Here is a 21,709-nt window from a genome sequence, read left to right on the forward strand (position 1 = left end):
GGATATATGCCAAATGATATTGTAAGATGCATATCTCAGTTTCTAACATATAAGCTGTAGATTTGCTTCCTCTGGGATACACACTGTGAAATGAGCAAATGCACACTTAGTTTCCCCTCACTTTTGTTTATGCTATTTTATTTTGTCCCTAAAATTTCTTCCATCGCAGAAAAAAAATACTTTTCATAGATGCCAGGTGGCTGTTACTTCTCTGTTTTATGAGGAAAGATTTCTGAGCTGTAAGGAGTTTTGCTGGGTTTAAAAACAATATTGAAAAGTTTTCTAGTCCTGTGTCCCATTAATACTCTCCAGGTTGTCCAATAGCACAAGTTGGTTGGAATTTGCAGTTTGTTCAGGTTATGCAATCTTGTGCAAGGTACAGGATGGATATGTATTTTTATGCAAGGAGATGTTGACATGGGGCACTTGTAAATAAAGTTTCTTCACACTGCGGTGGTAGAGGCCACTAAGAGAATTGTGTCACATATCTTCTTACAAACCTGCATTGCCTCTAATGCATCAGGTGATGTGGGCAAGAGTTAGTGCAAGCCACACCTTCCTGGGAGCATTGCTGCTATCCTAGTCAGATTTCTTGGAGAGAGGATAGGAAAAGCTTTTAGGGTTGCTCATGATGAGGTTTTTATTACATCCCAGAGAGACTGACTGGAGAATCATTAAAATAAAAGTGGATGCTTCAAAAACCCGTGAGAAATGTCCCCTTCCTCGCCCATGTTCTAATGCAGGCAGAGAAGCATGATTTTAGCTTGGGTTCTCTTTGTGTGCACCATCATTCAGTCATCAGCACTTGGGCTTACTCTCAACATTTGGGGTTTTCCCCTCCCCCCCCCTTTGCCTGCCCAACTCTTTAGCCCTGAGATATATTTTTTTCTGTTGTTTTTGTAAGCCAAGAAGCTTTTACAGCCTGTTCACCTTTTCCTATTAAGCCCAGCACCCCTCATAAAACATTAAGAGGCACAGCATTACTGTAACATTATCCAAAGGGACCACAAGGGCGACTCTACAGTTTCAGCGATTATTACACATCCTGGGCAAAATGGTTCTCTGCAAACCACATATAGCCCCTTATAGATTTCCAAGCAGTGTGAGAGGCCATTAATTCACGCCCTGATGATGAACTTAATTTTGCTTCCTGCTGTGAAAATGATGGCTTAGAGGCAACTTTGTCTTATTACAGAGTGGAGATTTTTATCTTTCTCTACTTTTGTTTTGCCCTGTGTGTGTGTAGAGAGAGAGAGAAAGAGAGTCAGTCTGTCTTCCCTTTAAATTTGCAGCTCAGTGACTATCCTTGAATAAACCATTGCTACAAACTGTGCAAGTTTCTACAAAGAATTTAATTTTATCACAGAAACCTTGGTCTTTTCATCTGATCTGGAATGTTGGACAACCCACAAACTTATTTGTACAGGTCACTTGCCTAAACTCCTGTGAAATGCAGGAAAGATAGTGTACCTTCTCTGTGTCTTATAAGGTGGGAGTCTCAGTGGCATTAATTTATTAATGCTTCAGTTGTGTTTACTAGTGTGGAATGTAACTAGCAAGCTTGTATCTAAACCTCTGGCATTGCAGCTGCACTGTAAGATTCTCCAGGGTTTATTTAAGGGCTGGGGAGAGACGGTTCTTGCACTCTGCATGACTGCAAACATGGCAAAGGGTTTGCTTAGCTTAAATAATATCAAATCCATTAATTTTTCTTTGAAGCAGATTCCTCTATACATTATGATGGCGAGAGAATGCTAGGAAGCTTGCAGGCGGTGTATCTTAATGGCTCAGGGCTATTTCACTCATGATATTTTTTACCTACATGGGCCTGTGTTAGAGTGAGCAGACACCATTATTTTGTGAAGATCACATGCTATATCTACATGTGTTAGATATAAACTACTTCAAAACATATGGGACATGTAGGGGCATTTCATGTGGGAAGAGGCCTTCTGTACTAGAGGATTGCTTGTTTTATTATTGCATTTATATCCCCCCTTCAAGGAGCTCAAGGCAGCATACAAATATGGTTCTTCCCCTCCCAATTTTATCCTCACAACAGCCCTGTTAGGTGGGTTAGGCTGAGAGACACCCTGTGAGCTTCATGGATGGGCGGAGATATGAACCCTGGTCTCCCAGGTCCCAGTCTGACACTCTAACCACTACATCACACTGGCTTGAGGAAGCTTTCTGAGATCAGAAAATGAGACTTCTGTATCCTGCATGCTCCTTGTTCTCCTTGATGGACTCTTGGCCATCTTTGTTATAATCCATATTATGTTTTTTTTTTCTCTTTTTTTAAAAATCGCCCTCTTCCTTACTTCCCTCTATCCACGTTATGTTGGCAAAAGCCAACAAACTATCCTATTAAGATGAAATATGGAAATACAGTGGTTTGATAGAAATTTGTATATCTTATTCTGATTGCTAAATTTGAGCTTTCAGGGGCCCCAAAAAAGAAAAGCAGGGGAGTTGAGTAAGTCCATGAGAAACGTGAGCTCGGTTTCTGGCTGTAACCACAAAGAGTGCATGCAAGAGGTATGACCTGCAGCACCTGATATCTTGTTGGTGAGGGAAGAGTCTGGCGTTATTGCTTTGCCCCCTTGGCTACTATAGCATATAAATGGAGGCCTTGGCAAATATTGGATGCAGAATTCAGCATCAGTGCAAATCTTAGCTTTAGCTTTTCCATTTCTTCTATATTGCAGGTTTCTAGTCCTTAGGACCGTGAAGTTAAGCTAACACGCTGGTAGCAGCTGGGTGAGATCCCAAAAACTGAGGGGAAGTGGTTAAACAATATTTCCAGGGTTGGGTGATACTTCACTGCCATATTTAATTCCTCATTTCCCCTCCCGGATAGCAAAAGCAGAATAAACAATACAAAATAAATAAATGTATACAGTGCACTTTAATTTGCTTTCTGAATTGATAAGGAGTTTTTATTGCTTTTAATGTAATGTGTACATAGCCCTAACTCCTCATATATACACACCATAGAAATCAACCCACTAGGGATGTGCTAGAATTCCACCCAATTTGAATTTGGTACCTAATTTTCCATTAATTTGCTTATTTTCTATTGTTATGGATCAGAATTTTATGTAGCTATTTTCTGTGGCTATTTTCAAAAATGGATTTTTAAAAAAATCTGCCCCCAAAATATTGATATTTAGAATGATAATTTTATCAATATTTCCTTTCAAAATACTGATATAAATTTTTTTGCAAGGGGAAAAATGCATCGGTAAAAGCAACAGCTAGCAAAGAATGAATTCACATCAATACCAGCCTGTTAGGTTGACAGAATGCTTTTGAATCGGCCCTGACCGCCATCCCTACAACCCACTTACTAAATTGTGCACACACACCTGCATCTCCTCTCCTTGCTATAGGATGAGGGTGAGAGGGGAAGGATTCCCCTTAAAAGTAGAGCTGGCAGACTGCAGATGACCAACATTGTCTGGCATCTGCCAAGGCCCCACTGCTGCAGGGGTCCACACTGCTGATTCCCTAGAGCCTCCTGGCCCCTACTGCTCCTCGTTGGGGCTGCCTGTTTGCCTACTGACAGGAGTAAGGAGATGGAGCAGCATCTTCTGTTTGCTGTGCGCTCTGCCTCTGGGCCATGGTGTGAGTTAATGGGCAGTAGCGACAAGAGTGAGGAGGAGGGGGGCCAACTCAGAGGAGGACACACAGAGGGCCTCCTCTCATGGAGGATGAGGTTATCAATCGTTATTAGCCACATTGGCTGTGTTCTACCACCACAGTTGGAGGCAGCATGCCCCCAAATTACCAGTTGCTGGAAATCCCAGGAGGGGAGAATGCTGTTGCACTCAGGTCCTGCATGGGAACTTCCCATAGGCATCTTGGTTGGCCCTTACGAGAACAGAATGCTGGACTAGATGGGCCGTTGCCCTGCTCCAGTTGGGCTCGTAGATTCTTACCATGCCCAAGGGAGCCCCAAAACAAAGTAGCCAGGGTTACTTGGGAAGCAAAACCTTGTTGGCCATTGTTCATCTTGTAATTGACCAAGTCTTGCAAGACCCAAGAGGCTGCCTGAAGCCAAGGCATTTTGCACCCTTCCCAATGCTCTCTGCTCCTAGCCTCTCAAAACAACCTCCATGTACCTCTGGAGGTCCTGTGTCCCACTTGAAGGAAGTGCAGGTGTAGGCAGAGTTAATTCCCAGGAGGAGGTGAGAGTGAAAATGGGACAGGGTGAGGAAGCGTGTTCGTGTAAGTGTGAAAATGACTATTTCAGACTTTACTGTGCAAGAAATACTTGGTGTGATTTCAGCTGCTGCCAGAAGTGAGTGAACAGTTAGAACTGCTCTGCTTTTCTTGCAAAACTACTTCCTTAGGCTCTTGCAAAATTTAGCCTCCTAATAACTGAGAGTGTAGGCACTGTGACCCCGTCTATTAGCTCTTTTATTACAATTAACCCCAGGTAAGTTTTATTGCAGCCTTCCCCAACCTGGTGCCCTCCAGTGGTTTTGACTAGGAGTCTCATCATCCTCAGCCAGCATGGCTGGAGGGCCCCAGGTCAAGGAAGGCTAATATATTGCTTTTCATGAGGTGGGGGTGAGCTAGTTGTATGCTTAACCATTTGTTCAGTAATGCAGCTGCAAGCAAGATGGGTATGCCCCCTTCTGTGCTTCTCTGCAAGTAGGGAACCTAGCATTTAGACTGCAGAGTTGTTTTAAAAAAGACAGGGCAGGAGGCAGTTGCTCTCTCTTGTTTGCTGCAAGCTGCCTCCCTGCAGAGAGGTAATCTAGGGTAATTGCAGGCTTTAAACTGAGGTATCATTGGGAAAGACTGGAGTCTGTGGTGTTCCCTCCCCTGCCTCTCTCCTCCTTCCCTTTCCAGCTATGTAGTCTGTTTAGTGCAGTGATTTTTGCAAACAGAGAGAGATTTGCTGGTAATTCCCACAAGAGGAGATGTGAATTAGGAGGCCTTTCAAGCTTTTCTTGGTCCTCTCCATTCTGGGAATTCTTTTTTGTTTGTTTTATCTTTCTCGCCTGCTGTGACTGTTTTCTTCCTCTGCCCTTTTATTGTAGAGTCCTGTAAGCAAATTCCCTATTAGATTTCCTCCTGGTTGCTAACCCCAGCAGGTAAGTTCCCTTGGCCATGCCTGACTTCTTCACTGTGCCTGTCCCACTGCTTGTTATGCATGGAATGTAAATGAGCAAGAGCAACGCTGCCATCTACTGGCTACATGCCCTCAGCAATAGCATCTCCTTTGTGCCAAATAGGTACAGCACTCTGGGCAAAACCATATGCATGGAGGAGACCCATGACTGGATCTCCCAATGTTTACTTGTTCAGTGAAATGCAGCTCAGGGAGTGGTGGGGAGGAGATGTTAAATGACTGGAAAGGCACTGGAGGAGGGTGTTTCCATGCCATTTCCCCAATCAAAATAGCCCCTTCTGGTGGTTGTTTGATTTGTGGTCCTCCCCCACCCACCTCCATGGCAAATAGCAGGAGAGTGGATTTAGATTAGGAAAAGGGTACAGGGCTGAACTGACTACTGCCAAGCACTGGAGGACCCTAGACCCAGCTTAATGAAGGGCTGGTATTCCTAGGTATGGAACTTGGCTCTCATGCGAAAACTGACTTAACTACGTGTATGATGGGACAATCAAAATAATGACAATTTTTCAACTACTTGGTTTAACTTTATTCAATATGCACTGACTAAAGAAGACGGATATCGCCTGCCAATCACACATGGATAGTTAAATCTTAAAAACATACTGGGTTTGACCTTAGACTGACTCCTGGTTCTCCCTTCTTTTGTTCCCTTTTTCTTATGCTGCTTATATATTTCTGGAAAAATGGTGCGGGGGGGGGAGCTAAACAGCTATCTCCCCAAACATTGCTTTTCTTATCAAATTGGCAGCCCCTTCCACTCTCAACTGCATTTGCTTAAAAACTGAAAACAATAGGAGACCCAATTGCAGGTCTCCCATGTAATGTATAGTTTGGCTTCAGATTCTTGCACTGCCGTGTTGTCTGTCTGGCTCACTTAACCCGTCTCCATGTTTTTCAGATGAGAAACCTGCAATTGAAGAAGTGGCTGATGATCGAGACAAACCCAAATTGCAGAAAGAAAAAGAAGAGTTGGAACAGGCACAGATCAATGTGCCCATTGATGTGCCAGAGAGAAAAGAGAAGGAGAAACCAAAGGAAGAGGTGCAACTGGATCGGCCGGATCAAGGTAGCATAGAATTAGGATTGGAGCGAGTAAGAGAGGCTGGGAGGTTTGAAGGTGAGAAGCAGCAGACCTAACCCTTGATGGTCTGTGGAACAAGACTGAGCCAGTGCTGCAGCTCTTCCTGTTTCTCATTCTAGTTTGATTTGGTTTTTAGCTGGATAGATGAGATTGCAATGTACACATTATGAATGTGCTGGGGAACCTTCTCTTGTAGTGCTTTCTCTGCTCTTCCTGCCTGACCATCTTCCTTCTCTCCTTGTAGGCATTGCACAGCCTGTAGGAGAAGCCCACCGCCATGAGCCACCAGTGCCACATGATGAGGTAGTGGTGGATGAGGGCCAGGACCATGAGGAGCCTGAAGGCAAGCAGCCACCAGCCAACCATGATGTTCTGGTGGAGGGGAATCCTGCCTTGGGGAAGGAGCAGGTACAGTCTAAGCCTGTTCCTGAACAAGCAAGGGGGGAAGGTGGCCAGAAAAAGATGGAGGACCAGCCAGTAAAAGACTTAAAGCCTCTTGCACGTGACGATGAACATCCCCCTTACAAAGACTTTCCGCTGGACAAGCAGGGTGGGAGGAGAGACAAGGCTGTAGGTGAGAAGGATGGTGCCAATCTGCAGCTAGCTGAACACTTGAAGGAAAGGATAAAATCTGTTGAGAATGAGATTGAAACAGGTAGGTACCTTTCCCTGCTTCTTCCTCCTGTGTGTGGAGAGTTCATTTTATTCCTTGGGACCCTGAGATTGTGCATTTCTGTACTTCAACCATAAATCACTGTAGCATTTGGCTTGTGTCACAGAATTCTTCAAGTGAGCACTATGGCTGCGGTGGCACTTCAGCCACACCCAACCTGAGCCTCCGAAGGCTTAGCTGGACTCTTGAAGTTGGGAGTGTCTCAAGAAATCACTTGCTCAGCCTTCCCCAATGGCCAGGGTATCTCCAGCTATCTTCTGCCACATGGCCTTGGTCCACTCATCCCCAGCGCCTACTTTGTGCTGATGCTTCCCCTTTCCCATCCTAGCCCTTACCAAAAAAAGAAAAAAGATCCATGTCCTACAGTATGACGACACAGTTTCTACATCTCAAGTGAATTCAATAGGTTTGCTTCTTTTGTAATGTGCTTTTAAACAAGATCTGAGTTTTTATATAAGGGGATTTAGATTCTTTTGGTGAAGAATTTTCAGGACCCTACTCACCCTTGCTTCCATTGGAAGTGTGACTGGTGTGGATCCGTTCAGGCCTTTTAGTCATTCCAGGGGGGTGCGTGTAGTGAATCAGCTGGCATTGGAACATCCTGTGATACCTATCACACAGTCGTTTGCTCACTTGCTAAGCATCAGGTGCTATGCTGTGATGCTCACTGGGGACCCAGTGTTAGAAGAGCTTGACAGGTGCCACATTGCTAAGTGTCCACTGCAAAGCTCTGTGGGGTTAGGGTTTGCATTTTAATGGGCTCAGGCAGTTAGCACTGGTTTGTTGCCAGCAGGCTCTAGCGCTGTTAAATATTTTTATGACTTTTTTTCTGTAGTCGTCAAGTTGGATAAAAGCTGCATACAGAGTGGGGAGGGGGGAAAGCGGAGGGAGGCAGAGAACATCTGTCGCTTTTCCTGCTCCATCAAGGAGTGTCTGTCTGTCTCTTGTTTGCAGGTGAAAAAAAGGAACTGCTTCCTCCAGAGAGGCCAGAACCAGCTCAAGCTGAGCAGAGGGAGATTCATAATGCAGAGGAGAATGCAGAGAGCAAGCTGGAGGGTAAGCATTGTCCTTGCTCTGCATAGCATGTGCACACACTGGAGTCCCATCTGCTTCCTTGGCAGCCCTTACTCAGCCCAGATTGCCATGATTCTGTGAAAGAAGGAACAACCGAATGAAGGCTAGGCTGCAAGGCCAGGTCATCTTGCCTTAGTGTAATCTTGGAGCATGTAATCTGAGGCTGTAGCCACCTGGGCATCACAGTTCCATCACTGCTGTAAGCCAACTTGGAAAGCAATAACACTTCCTGGGGAAAACAGCCGCCTCTGCTTGTAATGGAGAGCACACTACTCTGTACTCAGAATTGCTCTGGAAGAGGAGCAACTCTCTTGCAGAAAAGGTCCTTTCCCTTGCTCAAAGTAGGCTGCACCTGTATATGATTTATTTTAGAGCTCTTACATTCTGCTTTATAGCCCCAAGAGACTCTCAAAGTGCCTTACCAAAAAAATGACACAATCTAGTATTTGCACAATACCATTGCATTCAAAAAGATTTGCACATCTAGTCACATGGCACCAGGTTTATTAAGGCAGCATTTTTTTGCTCTGAATCTTGGTCTTTCCGAGTGTTGCCCAGCAGCAGAACCGTTGAGGATCTCACTGGGGCTGAGCAGCTGGACCTTATTCAGCCCATGATGGAGCCAGGTCTTCCTTTGCTAGCAGTTGGCCATCTTGTGATTGCCTGAAAAACTGGTGTTTTCTTTGCATGGAGTCCTTGCACATGTTTTTTTGTTTCTCTGTGGCCGAGAGGGAGAGGATATTCCTTCGATACAACAGACTCTCGTTTCTGCCTCTCTCCCCTCCCTTTTTCTCCACTTTTAGTTGCAATGCTTTTAAAGGTCCTGACATTGAGATTGCTGTCAGACTGCAGGAGCTCTTTCTTAGTCAAAACACACTGCCTCAGGCTCTGCTGGTCTGATGAGTGAAGCATAACTTCAGAGCAGGTCCTTGCTAAAAGTCCTCAGTGCTTTTGTAGTGTCGCTGTATAGATCTGATACTACAAAAATGAGACTTCCTAGAAATAGATGTACTGTCTGCCAGTTCTCTCATATATGGTTGCCTCTAAGAAGTATGAGATGCTGTGCAGAACACCTCCCTGCAACCACTTGGAAAGGATTTTGCGCCTTCATCAGTCCATCAGTTCTGACTTTCCTAGACTGTCTCCACTTGGAGTGAATGCCAATACCTGGGTATTCTTTGGGGGTATTCACACGTTACTCTTTATGCAGGTAGAAGCCCCTTGTATCTGGGTTCAGCTGCTCTTGAGAAAAAGTCTACAGTGGTGATTTGAAAAGTCACTTTGTGTACCAGTCCCCTGAAGAAAGAAGTCTTTTGTTCACATGTTGACTCTCCCTGGATGCTGTCCATGTGAACAATTAGTTTTCCTCCCCAGAGAGAGCCCAAGGCTTTGTTCTAGCATCAGCAGCTGCTGCCAATCAGAAATGAGCTCAAGGAAATGTCAGTTGCTGGAGCCATGGAGTGGGAAAGAGGAATAAGGCTAAAATGGAGGCAAGGGCAAGAAAGAGGGAAAGGAGACCAGCCTGAAGCAGAGCTTCTGTATGCTGGCAATGAATGAGCTTGAAAGAAGGAGGCAAAAAATGGGCGGGGAGCTTTGGAGGACTCACACTGCAATTTTAAAAAAGTCTACTCAGAAGTAAGTCCCATTGAATTTAGTGGGGCTTACTCCCAGGTAAGTACAGTTAGGAGTGCCTAAAAATATGAGAGACTGTTGGAGAAGCTAGAGCGAGGAATGGACTGTCTAAATTGTTAACTCTAAAAAATGAAGCTTATTTTACAAACTTAAATGGAGTTCAAGCCTCTTGTGGTTTCAGTCAAGCGAAAATTGCTGTCTTGAGAGAAAGCAAAAAGAGGCAGGGAAGCAGAAACCTAGTGAGGAGAGATAAGGGGGCAGCTTCTGAGGGCTCATACTGTAATTCTGTCTACTCAGAAGTACCACTTCCTTCAATGGGGCTTACTCACAGGTAAGTGGAGGTAGGATTGCCTGAAAAAAGAGTGATCTCTGTCAGGGAAGCTAGAGTTAGACATGGGCTATCTAAATTGTTAGTTTTTTTAAAAAAGTAAGTTTGATTTGCATTCACAGTGTAATCCTAACCATGCGTACCCTAAAGTAAATCCCATTCAGTTCAGTGGGACTTACTCCCAGGTAAGAAGGCTTAGGATTCCAGCCCCATAGAAGAAACTGGAGGGGGGGAAGAGAAAGGGAGGGGAAAGAGTTTGTTTATGGGTCTGCTCACAGTCCAGTCCAGCCGTATTTACTCAGAAGTAAATCCCAATTAAGTAGGGTTGGGATAGAATTGCAGCATCACTTTGAGGGGAATGTAGGAAAAGGTGAAAGGGCAACAGAGAGGTAATGAAGAGAGAAAAGGCCGGGGGGGGTGACCCTAAGACTCTGAAGCAGAACTTGTGTGGCCCCTGTGGGCTCAGACAAGTGAAAATTGCTATCTTGAGAGAAGGTGGAAGGATGTATCAATAATTAGTAAAGGGGGTGGGGAGAAAGACTTAGGAATCTGAAGTTACAGTGCAGTCCTAACAATGTTTATTCAGAAGTAAGTTCCACTGAGTTTAATGGGGCTTGCTCTTGGAGTGAAAGTAGACATAGAATTACAGCCTTTAACATCTAAATTAAATTCTTTCCTTTAAATACTAGGCGATCTATCAATAAATATTATAAAATATAATGTCTGTTAAATGTTCAGTGTATCATCATGTGACTTTTATTGTTACTTGCTACAGAGTAGCACATCTACTCTTAAGGATTGTCCATAAATAGATTCCAAAAAGTCTACTTTAAACTTGCTCCAAACCCCTGTGGCATGTAATGAATAATACTTGCAGTCACAACTGCAATAATAAAATAACTTAATGGCTAGGTAACATCTTGCTCATATATAGTAGTTATCAATAAATAATAGAAACCTTGGGTAATAGTTATCCTTGTGTCTTAACAACATAATCCCAAGCAGGTTTACCCAAAAGTAACTTTCACTGTTCAGTGGAGCTTACTCTCAAGTAAATGTGCATAGGATTGTAGCCTTAATTTTATTTAATGCCTTATTTCCTTTGTCTCAACTTTCCTGCAAAGAGCTCAATATGGCATACATAGTCCTGCACCTCCCCAATATATTCTCAGAATAGCCCTATGAGGTAGTTTAGGCTCAGAAGGGGACTAGCCTAAAAGTCACCAGTGAGTTTCATGGCTGAATGAAGATTTGAACCCAGATCTCCCAGGCCCTAGCCCAGTAACCTTATCACTATATCACTGGCTTTTGCAGAACCTGTACACTACAGCACCTCTATAAATCACAATATAAATTACCCACTATACTTTTCTTCCTTGGTGTTTAAAACCTATTGAAATGAATGGTAATGTAAATTCCGTTGTGTGCTTTATATTTCCTCCTAAAGGTCAAGAGAGAGAAATATAGCCAGGACTCTTCCAATAATTTGATGACACAGATCAGCAGTGACACATGGGGGGCAGAATGGCGATGGCAAGGTTGGGGATACTTTGGTGGAAGGCAGCATTAGCCTGTGGGTGGGTGTCCACCTGCTGCAGGATGGTGGTGCCACCAGCCCTGAACTGGCAGGCACCTTGCCCTATCCCATTCAGTGAGTGGCACTGCTGCCATCACCGGGAGATCACTGCTATTGCAGAGTCTGGGATCTACCCTGTGTTTTACTAGAACCCCAAGAGCCACCAGCTAAAACTAGCTGCAAAAGACATATGTCTAGTATGAAAGAATGTGATGTCTCTGAGAAGTTGCTGAGCACAGGATTATCAGAACTGAGATCAGCTCACAGTCTTTCCACACATAGATCTATTCCTAGTTTCCACAAGTATTCTTAATTTCAGTTGTCAAATTTCCAAATGGGTGTGTGTCCTTTTGTTGCTATTGTTAAACAACTGGAAGCCAATTGACTATAAATCTCCCAGGGATCTACCAATAGATTACAGACTACCTTCTGGCCACCCCTGCACTAAATCATTTGTATGGGCACAGGCCTACCTTGCAGGGTTGTTGTAGCATGGTTCAAAGGAGTGCTTGCAAGAGTGAAACTACAATGGCAGAGGTAAGACTCTTCAAAACATTGCCAAAGAAGGCATTCTCAAAAAAAGCAATGTCACCTTTCTACTGTGTACCCAGAAACTGAGAAGAAAAACTTCTAGATTTGCTCCTCTCTGTCCAGCTTTCACCTTCTGTGTCAAGTGTCACACATCAAAATTAGACACACCTGATGGTCAAACGCATGATAATGGCTGCCTCCATTAGAAGCCAAAAGCAGCTGCATCACTTGGTTTTATTGTAACACAAATAAGAACATAAACATAAGAACATAAGAAGAGCCTGCTGGATCAGGCCAGTGGCCCATCTAGTCCAGCATCCTGTTCTCACAGTGGCCAACCAGGTGCCTGGGGGAAGCCCGCAAGCAGGACCTGAGTGCAAGAACACTCTCCCCTCCTGAGGCTTCCGGCAACTGGTTTTCAGAAGCATGCTGCCTCCGACTAGGGTGGCACAGCACAGCCATCACGGCTAGTAGCCATTCATAGCCCTGTCCTCCATGAATTTGTCTAATCTTCTTTTAAAGCCGTCCAAGCTGGTGGCCATTACTGCATCTTGTGGGAGCAAATTCCATAGTTTAACTATGCACTGAGTAAAGAAGTACTTCCTTTTGTCTGTCCTGAATCTTCCAACATTCAGCTTCTTTGAATGTCCACGAGTTCTAGTATTATGAGAGAGGGAGAAGAACTTTTCTCTATCCACTTTCTCAATGCCATGCATAATTTTATACACTTCTATCATGTCTCCTCTGACCCGCCTTTTCTCTAAACTAAAAAGCCCCAAATGCTGCAACCTTTCCTCGTAAGGGAGTCGCTCCATCCCCTTGATCATTCTGGTTGCCCTCTTCTGAACCTTTTCCAACTCTATAATATCCTTTTTGAGATGAGGCGACCAGAACTGTACACAGTATTCCAAATGCGGCCGCACCATAGATTTATACAACGGCATGATGATATCGGCTGTTTTATTTTCAATACCTTTCCTAATTCTCCCTAGCATGAAATTTGCCTTTTTCACAGCTGCCGCACACTGGGTCGACATTTTCATCGTGCTGTCCACTACAACCCCGAGGTCTCTCTTCTGGTCGGTCACCGCCAGTTCAGACCCCATGAGCGTATATGTGAAATTAAGATTTTTGGCTCCAATATGCATAATTTTACACTTGTTTATATTGAATTGCATTTGCCATTTTTCTGCCCATTCACTCAGTTTGGAGAGATCTTTTTGGAGCTCTTCGCAGTCCCTTTTTGTTTTAACAACCCTGAACAATTTAGTGTCATCAGCAAACTTGGCCACTTCACTGCTCACTCCTAATTCTAGGTCATTAATGAACAAGTTGAAAAGTACAGGTCCCAATACCGATCCTTGAGGGACTCCACTTTCTACAGCCCTCCATTGGGAGAACTGTCCGTTTATTCCTACTCTCTGCTTTCTGCTTCTTAACCAATTCCTTATCCACAAGAGGACCTCTCCTCTTATTCCATGACTGCTAAGCTTCCTCAGAAGTCTTTGGTGAGGTACCTTGTCAAACGCTTTTTGAAAGTCTAAGTACACTATGTCTTGTAGGGTTGTAATACTCTAGATTAGGATGGTTAGACTTCAGGTTTTTGGTATTGATTTTTTTACCATTATTATTATTGTTATTACAAAAACCCAAGATCCACCAACCAGAGCAAGCCACAAAATATATTCACTTAGAATTAAATAATTCTTAGCCCAACTTGTTTTGAGTTCCAGAATTGAACTGAGCTCGCAGTATTTCCACACAAAAATCCACTCCTGATTACCAACCCCCAGCTTTCTTCTTTTCAGCAGTATAATGGTGGGGTGGTCACCTTCTTGTTTTCATTGTGAAACAGGAGTCTGAAATCCTCACTGATCTTCTACAAGTCACCCTGAGATACGCCAATACATTTTGATCTACTTTCTGCCCAACCTGCATTTAAAGTGCTATCCAAAAGCTAAACATTATGATATAGATCATCAGTATTTCTTTTTATGATCACTTTTTGATACTGAACTACAAACATTTCTACTGAAAAACCATAAAAACCACAGCCCAGAGCTTTCCTGTTTCCCAAATACCAGGAAAGGCTTTCCAAGGGACAGAGTATGTTACAGTGGGAGCAGCAGGCTGGAAAGCCCAAATGATAAATAATTTCCCCCACATTTATATTTGTGTATTAAAATGCATGGTATCCTCAAGAAAGAATCGGGTGTACCATGTTGGAAGAATAATTTCAGTTCGTACTCTTTTAAGTAGCTTGTTTTTGTTGCATCCCCCTCAAATTTTCATATATAAATATTCAATATGTTTAGGTCTGTACTTACACAGATTTATCTATGAGTAAGTCCTATTGAACTCTATATATTGAATCTCAGTAGACATGTATAGGGTTGTTCCATTAAAGCCTGCATCAAAGAAAACCATATATACTTTAAGAATAACAGGCAATGAACAATGCCATATTTTAATAGCTATAATTGTGATAGTTACAGAAGGTATTTTCTTTTTCAAAGTTGGTGTTTTGATTTTAAAAACTTAAGAATCTTCAGGAAAAATTAAGAGAGTAAAACTACATTCCCCTTTCTGCCAAAACTCTTTCTATTGAATGTACGCCTTGACAGGAAACAGTTTCAGGAGGTATAACAGACCCAGCATGCCTTGCCTTGTTGCCAGTAAAAGGGAATTGCTGCAGTGGCTCATTTAATAAGTGTCATTGAAGCCGTTTTCTTTTCCTGGCAGAAAATGTGTATATCATGGGGACTGTACACTTGTTGAATGTTACATGTGAATAACTGTATAAGTGTACAGCTCAACTACTTGTGTACCCAGGTACACAGACTGTATACTAGTTGAATGTAACATGTGAACAGGGCCATAGGTACTATTTCTTGTAACTCTTTGCAGCAATTATTTTTACATTTAATCCCCCTAAGAACATATGTGTTGCCGGCAGGAGGTCTTTAGGTTAGTGATTACCAGCTTGGGTGCACAGGATTAGGTTTGCTTTCAAAATCAAGGTACATTTTGGAGCTGTGATGTGGACATTGGGGCTGTTCTCAGGTAAGGAACATCAGTGGTGTTGTACAGAGCACACTCATGTTCTAGAATAGGTGATGTTCCTTTTGAAACAATGTGTAGCCAGCAATCTTAATCAGGATGTTGCAAGAGCCTTGAGAGTAAGTTGCCAACTATGCATTCTGAATGAGGTAATACAAGGGGCCATATGGTTTGTGTGAACTCCATATAGAAAAAGTAGGGTGGCAGGTGCCTCATTAGCAATGGTGGAAATCTGTGCATAGAAGGTAAGTGAAAAGATTGGTCAAATCTATAGGGAGTGACAGTACTAAGATGTGTTCTCATTGAATTTCTACATGTGAACCATGATCACAGTACAAAAAAAACTTAGAAGTGTCATTCATAATAGCTAAGTCTGAATAAAAAAGATTCCTAGGCAAGGCTGATGTGTTTTTGAGAAGATAGAGCTGAACTTTTTAAACTTTACTCTCTCCCTGGGCTAGGACTTGTACAAAATGAATGTCTTTAAACATATGTAAAGTGCCATGGTCTTTCCCTGGAGAGGCATCAAGTATTCTCTGCACACCTATGGGCACCAGGAGCTGGGCATGATTTCCAGATGAAGTTGAGCCCCAGCGTTATTCTTTTAGAATTTTAAATGTCATACTTTCATGAATCCATGCATTTTTAGGGGAATAAATATATTGTTGTTGTTATGTGCCTCCAAGTCGACTACGACTTATGGCGACCCTATGAATCAGCGACCTCCAAGAGCATCTGTCATGAACCACCCTGTTCAGATCTTGTAAGTCCAGGTCTGTGGCTTCCTTTATAGAATCAATCCATCTCTTGTTTGGCCTTCCTCTTTTTCTACTCCCTTCTGTTTTTCCAAGCATTATTATCTTTTGTAATGAATCACGTCTTCTCATTATGTGCCCAAAGTATGATAACCTCAGTTTCATCATTTTAGCTTCTAGTGATAGTTCTGGTTTGATTTGCTCTAACATTTGTCTTTTTTGCAGTCCATGGTATCCGCAAAGCTCTTCTCCAACACCACATTTCAAATGCATTGATTTTTCTCTTACCAGCTTTTTTCACTGTCCAACTTTCACATCCATACATAGAGATCGGAAATACCATGGTCTGAATGATCCTGACTTTAGTGATACATCACGTTCAGTGATACATCTTTACATTTGAGAACCTTTTCTAGTTCTCTCACAGCTGCCCTCCCCAGTCCTAGCCTTCTTCTGATTTCTTGACTATTGTCTCCATTTTGGTTAATGATTGTGCCAAGATATTGATAATCCTTGACAAGTTCAACGTCCTCATTGTCAACTTTAAAGTTACATAAATCTTCTGTTGTCATTACTTTAGTCTTTTTGACGTTCAGCTGTAGTCCTGCTTTTGTGCTTTCCTCTTTAACTTTCATCAGCATTTGTTTCAAATCATTACTGGTTTCTGCTAGTAGTATGGTATCGTCTGCATATCTTAAATTATTGATATTTCTCCCTCCAATTTTCACACCTCCTTCTTCTTGGTCCAATCCTGCTTTCCATATGATATGTTCTACGTATAGATTAAATAAATAGGGTGATAAAATACATCCCTGTCTCACACCCTTTCCGATGGAGAACCAATCAGTTTCTCCATATTCTGTCCTTACAGTAGCCTCTTGTGCAGAGTATAGGTTGCACATCAGGACAATCAGATACTGTGGCACCCCCATTTCTTTTAAAGCATTCCATAGTTTTTCATGATCTACACAGTCAAAGGCTTTGCTGTAATCTATAAAGCACAGGGTGATTTTCTTCTGGAATTCCTTGGTCCGTTCCATTATCCAGCGTATGTTTGTGATATGATCTCTGGTACCTCTTCCCTTTCTAAATCCAGCTTGGACATCTGGCATTTCTCTCTCCATAAGTGGCAAGAGCCTTTGTTGTAGAATCTTGAGCATTACTTTACTTGCATGGGACATTAAGGCAATAGTGCGATAATTACTGCATTCCCTGGGATCCCCTTTCTTTGGAATTGGGATGTATATGGAACACTTCCAGTCTGTGGGCCATTGTTTAGTTTTCCATATTTTCCAGATTTTTGTCAAAATTTGGACAGATTCAGTCTCAGTAGCTTGTAGCAACTCTATCTATTCCTGGTGATTTGTTTCTTCCAAGTGTTTTAAGAGCAGCTGTCACCTCACATTCTAAAATTTCTGGTTCTTCATCGTACGGTTCCTCCATGAATGAATCTGTCATCCAGGCATCTCTTTTATAGAGTTCTTCAGTGTATTGCTTCCATCTTCCTTTTATTTCATCTCAGTCAGTCAGTGTGTTCCCCTGTTGATTATTTAACATCCCTGCTCTTGGTTTAAATTTCCCTTTCATTTCTCTAATCTTTTGGTATAGGGCTCTTGTTCTATCCTTTTTGTTGTCCTCTTCTATTTCTATACAGTAACTATTGTAATAGTTCTCTTTGTCCCTACGTACTAGTCGCTGTATTGTTGCATTTAGGGTTCTGACTGTGTTTCTATCTCCTTTTGCTTTTGCTTTCCTTCTCTCTTTAACCATTTGAAGAGTTTCTGTAGTCATCCATTGGTGTCTTTCTCTCTTTTTAACTAGAGGTATTGTCTTTTTGCATTGTTCCCTGATAACGTCTCTAACTTCATTCCATAGTTCTTCTGGTTGTCTGTCAGCTAAGTTTAAAGCCTCAAACCTGTTCCTTATTTGATCTTTATATGCTTCTGGGATGTTATTTAAATTGTATTTTGGCATTATGATTGCTTTGTTGGTCTTCTTTAGCTTTACTCTGATTTTCGATATGACCAGTTCATGATCTGTACCGCAATCTGCTCCTGGTTTTGTTTTCGCAGAAAGTATGGAACTTCTCCACCTTCTGCTACCAATTATATAATCAATTTGATTCCTATATTGACCATTTGGTGATGTCCACGTGTATAGTCATCTTTTCGGTTTTTCAAAAATTGTGTTCGCAAGAAAGAAATTATTGGCTTCACAGAATTCAATAAGTCTTTCTCCTGCTTCGTTTCTGTCTCCTAAGCCCCATTTCCCCACAATTCCTAATTCTTCTCTGTTCCCTACTTTTGCATTCCAATCCCCCATGATTATCAGCACATCTTGTTTTGGTGTGTGATCAATTTCTTCCTGTACTTCTGAATAAAATCTCTCCAATTCCTCTTCTTCTGCATTTGCCGTCGGAGCATAGACTTGGATGATGGTTATGTTAATAGGTTTCCCGTTTAATCTCATTGATATCACTCGCTCAGAACTTGCGTTGTAGCTCCTAATTGCTTTTGCTACATCACTTCTCACTATTAAAGCAACCCCATTTCTTCTTAATTTCTCATTTCCTGCATAAAATATTTTGTAGTTGCCTGATTGGAAATGTTCCATTCCCGTCCATTTTAGTTCGCTTACACCAAGTATTTTAATGTTGATGCATGGTACATGTTCCTGGTTCCATGCAGATTCCCTTCTCCCAGTCTCATTCAGCCTCTCAAAAACCAACCCACATTTGTCCTCTAAAGTTGACCATCCTAATCATTTCAAGGAGATGGACTAAGATAAGAGTTTAATAAGCTAGCGTGGTACAGTAGCTCAAGTGCTGAACTTTGACTGGAGATTGCCAGCTTCAAATTCTCACACAGTTGTGAATCTTACCTTGGACCAGTTTTTGTTCTCTCTCACACACAGGCTTTCTGCACAGGTAAAACTGGGATATATCTATACTGTCCTGAGCTCTTGGAAGGAAGGGCAAGATAAAAATGAATAGGATAATAAATCCACCACCAGAGAACCCACCAGAGCTCAGCACTGAATCCCATTTTCATAGCTGTTACTCAGTCCTTCAAATGTGACATACTAACTTCTGGCCATATGCAGAGTGCCTGTCATCCCACAAAAACTGTAACTAGCCATTATGTGTCTGGGATCAGGGAGAAAATCTTCCAAGTTTCAGACGGTCAGTTGGTATGACATTGAAGTGGGCTTGAGATACCGCACTTTTAATTTTACTAATTCACTGGCTGTCTTCAAATGTCACACTCTAAACCATGGCTTACATGATGTGAATGAGCTGAAGTGCAGCTTGGGCTCATCTCCTCCCCTTCTCCTGTGCAACCAGTTGTTGTTGTTCAGAACTTTTCGCTTGGGCTTTTGGTTAACTACAGTTTGTCATGTGATCCAGACTTACAAACTGTGGTTAATATTAACTATGGTTTGTTTGAAACCAGCCAAACTGAATTTTGAAACTGGCTTGTTTAAACTAACCATAGTTAACCACAGTTCCTGGTCCAGACAACATTACAAGCTGTGGTTAACTAAAAGCAGATGTGAAAACTTCCAGACTTTTCCCAGTTGTGTAAGCCCAAGGCTCACTGCAGCTTCTTCATGTTGTGCGAAACAATGGTTTAGCACAGATACAGCCAACATAGTGCCCTTATGTTTTGGACGACAACTCCCATCATCCCTGGCTCTTGGCCATCTTGTCTGGGGCTGATGGGAGTTGTAATCTACAACGTCTGGAGGGCCCCATGTTGGCTACCCCTAGATTAGCACAGTGTTTGAACACAGCCAGTGTCTCTTAAACAGGCTCAGGCAATACAAAGGAAGCAGCAAAGTCAGTGCCTTGTGGGCTGCCATTGAGAAATTACAACTACGCTTGTTTGATGACAAACATGTACATGCATCTTTTTTTTTTTGTATGAGAATGAGGATTTGGTACTCAGTTCAAGTAGATATTCTCCTCCCCCCCAAGATACATAATTAAAAAGCAAAGACTAATGACCTGGAACCTAGGAATGTTCAGCTGGGAAAACTATCCAGGTGGGAATGGCTGCCAGGTATGCAACATGAAGCAGGGTTCCCAAATGCAAGGAGGCCTAGGTAAGGCCTAGGGTGCAGTTCAAACACAGAAGGGGGAGGTGTGCCCAAGGTGCTTGTCGCTGCCTTGTCTCTTTTCTTTGGATAGCAGACGCTAATATCTATCCAGCCGACTCAGTGAACAGGGATGTGGCTTGTCTTCTTCCCTTAGCCCAAGAAGCAGCTATCGTGTTTGTCTTTGTAAGGTAGAAGAAGGAGCCAGCAGGCAGCTGATAGGGAGCCAAGAGTCTAGTTGCAAAATTTGGGCTAAGAGGAAACAGCCCCACTACCTGAGAAGAACTTACCTGGTGACATTCTGAGGTGAGGAAGTGGCCTGAGTTATCATGTAACCCACTCTGCAATTTCCCTTACACCTCCATTTGAAAACTGGTTTGAGTTCAGGTCAAAGAAAATACACAAATATAATCAAAAACATGACTGCATAAGCATTACACTATCAAGCATGAATACTGTAACTGTTTTCCTGTGGAGGATGCCACATCCTCTGAACTGATCAGTTCCTGCAGAGGATTTAAAATAGAGCTCATGGCTGGTTATGCTCTCTCCTCTTGAGGTGCTTTTTCAGTTTCCCAGTAATTGAAATGAATGGTTTGAGTTAAGATTAGTTTGGAATAAAAAGACAAGGCAGACAAGACCATTCATCTTTTCTTGTCTAAGTTGTCTTTTCCATGGGATCGCCTTTCAGTACATATCTATACATTTAATGACTTTCTTTGGTTTTTTTTTAAAGCCATGGTTTCATAATGTCTTTTTCCCTTCTGCTTCACAATGGGACTGAAACAGCCAAGATTAAAAAGCTAGTTGCAGGTATGAACCAAAAGAAATGGCAACTTTAACCCTAAACCTTCAGGGTCTGAATTTATGGGGAATGATACAGTGTATGTAAAGGTGTTTGTAAAAAGCAATGGATGTTTTCTGAGTAAGAGCTTCTTGCAAGTACCCATGCCTTCATACCGCCCATGGCTTACTCTTGACAAGACATCTCATCCTGGAATTTCTTGAGATTCCATCCGTTCCTTCACAGCCCCCAGATTTTTTAATCTCCATATGCCTGAAACTCCCTCACTTGGGTAACAGCAAGTGTGGGAGTCCTGTCCCTTTTAAAAGTCATATTGTTCATTCCGAGTCTCTGCCTGCTTTCCTTCCCCACCCCACCCCCATTTTCCCACTATCTGCAGCTTGCTTTGATTCTAACTTGGCTTTCCTTGGAAAGAGCTGTCCCTTCCTACTTTAAAATGCATTGTGCATTGCTGCTCTTCATTGTGCTGACCAAAAAGACACACAAGACAAGTAAAACCAGAATGATAATTTTCCAGAAGGTGCTTGGGGAATTGGGTTTCTTTTGGCCAACAGTAAATAACAGGTACCAAAGTGAGCTATTACCTCAAGGTTCGAGGAGTGTAGAATATGCAAGTGCCATGGAGACCAGAGCATGCGTGCCACTGTTCCTGAATTCATGTGTGATGACACAGACAGGTTGGGTGCAATCATTCCAGCCCCATTTTCCTCCCTTCCTCCCTTTCTAGAAGCTGGAAAGGAGAAGCTACTAGACCATGCGGCCCTGTTGGAAGTGATTAAGGAACAGCAGGTTCAGCAGAAGCAGCTCTTAGATCAGCAGGCAAAGCTGCTGGCCGTAATTGAGGAACAGCACAAGGAGATCCATCAGCAGAGGCAAGAGGAGGGAGGAGAGGAAAAGCCAAAGCAAGGTACAAACAAGATGCAACGGTTAGGTAGGCACTATGAGAAGGGAGG

General features: G+C 42.7%; 1 protein-coding gene across 2 annotated transcripts in view; it reads left to right on the forward strand.

Annotated features, from left to right (window-relative positions):
- Positions 1–21,709, forward strand: part of SLC38A10 (solute carrier family 38 member 10) — a 99,787-nt gene that overhangs the window by 74,030 nt on the left and 4,048 nt on the right. For both annotated transcript variants that reach the window (XM_061615754.1, XM_061615755.1), the window contains exons 12-15: positions 6,045–6,212; positions 6,472–6,882; positions 7,855–7,956; positions 21,484–21,663. In XM_061615754.1, coding sequence (XP_061471738.1) covers positions 6,045–6,212; positions 6,472–6,882; positions 7,855–7,956; positions 21,484–21,663 — 861 coding nt within the window. The remainder of the gene's footprint in view (positions 1–6,044; positions 6,213–6,471; positions 6,883–7,854; positions 7,957–21,483; positions 21,664–21,709) is intronic.

The sequence above is a fragment of the Rhineura floridana genome, chromosome 3 (genome assembly GCF_030035675.1).
Source record: "Rhineura floridana isolate rRhiFlo1 chromosome 3, rRhiFlo1.hap2, whole genome shotgun sequence".
Taxonomy (NCBI): domain Eukaryota; kingdom Metazoa; phylum Chordata; class Lepidosauria; order Squamata; family Rhineuridae; genus Rhineura; species Rhineura floridana.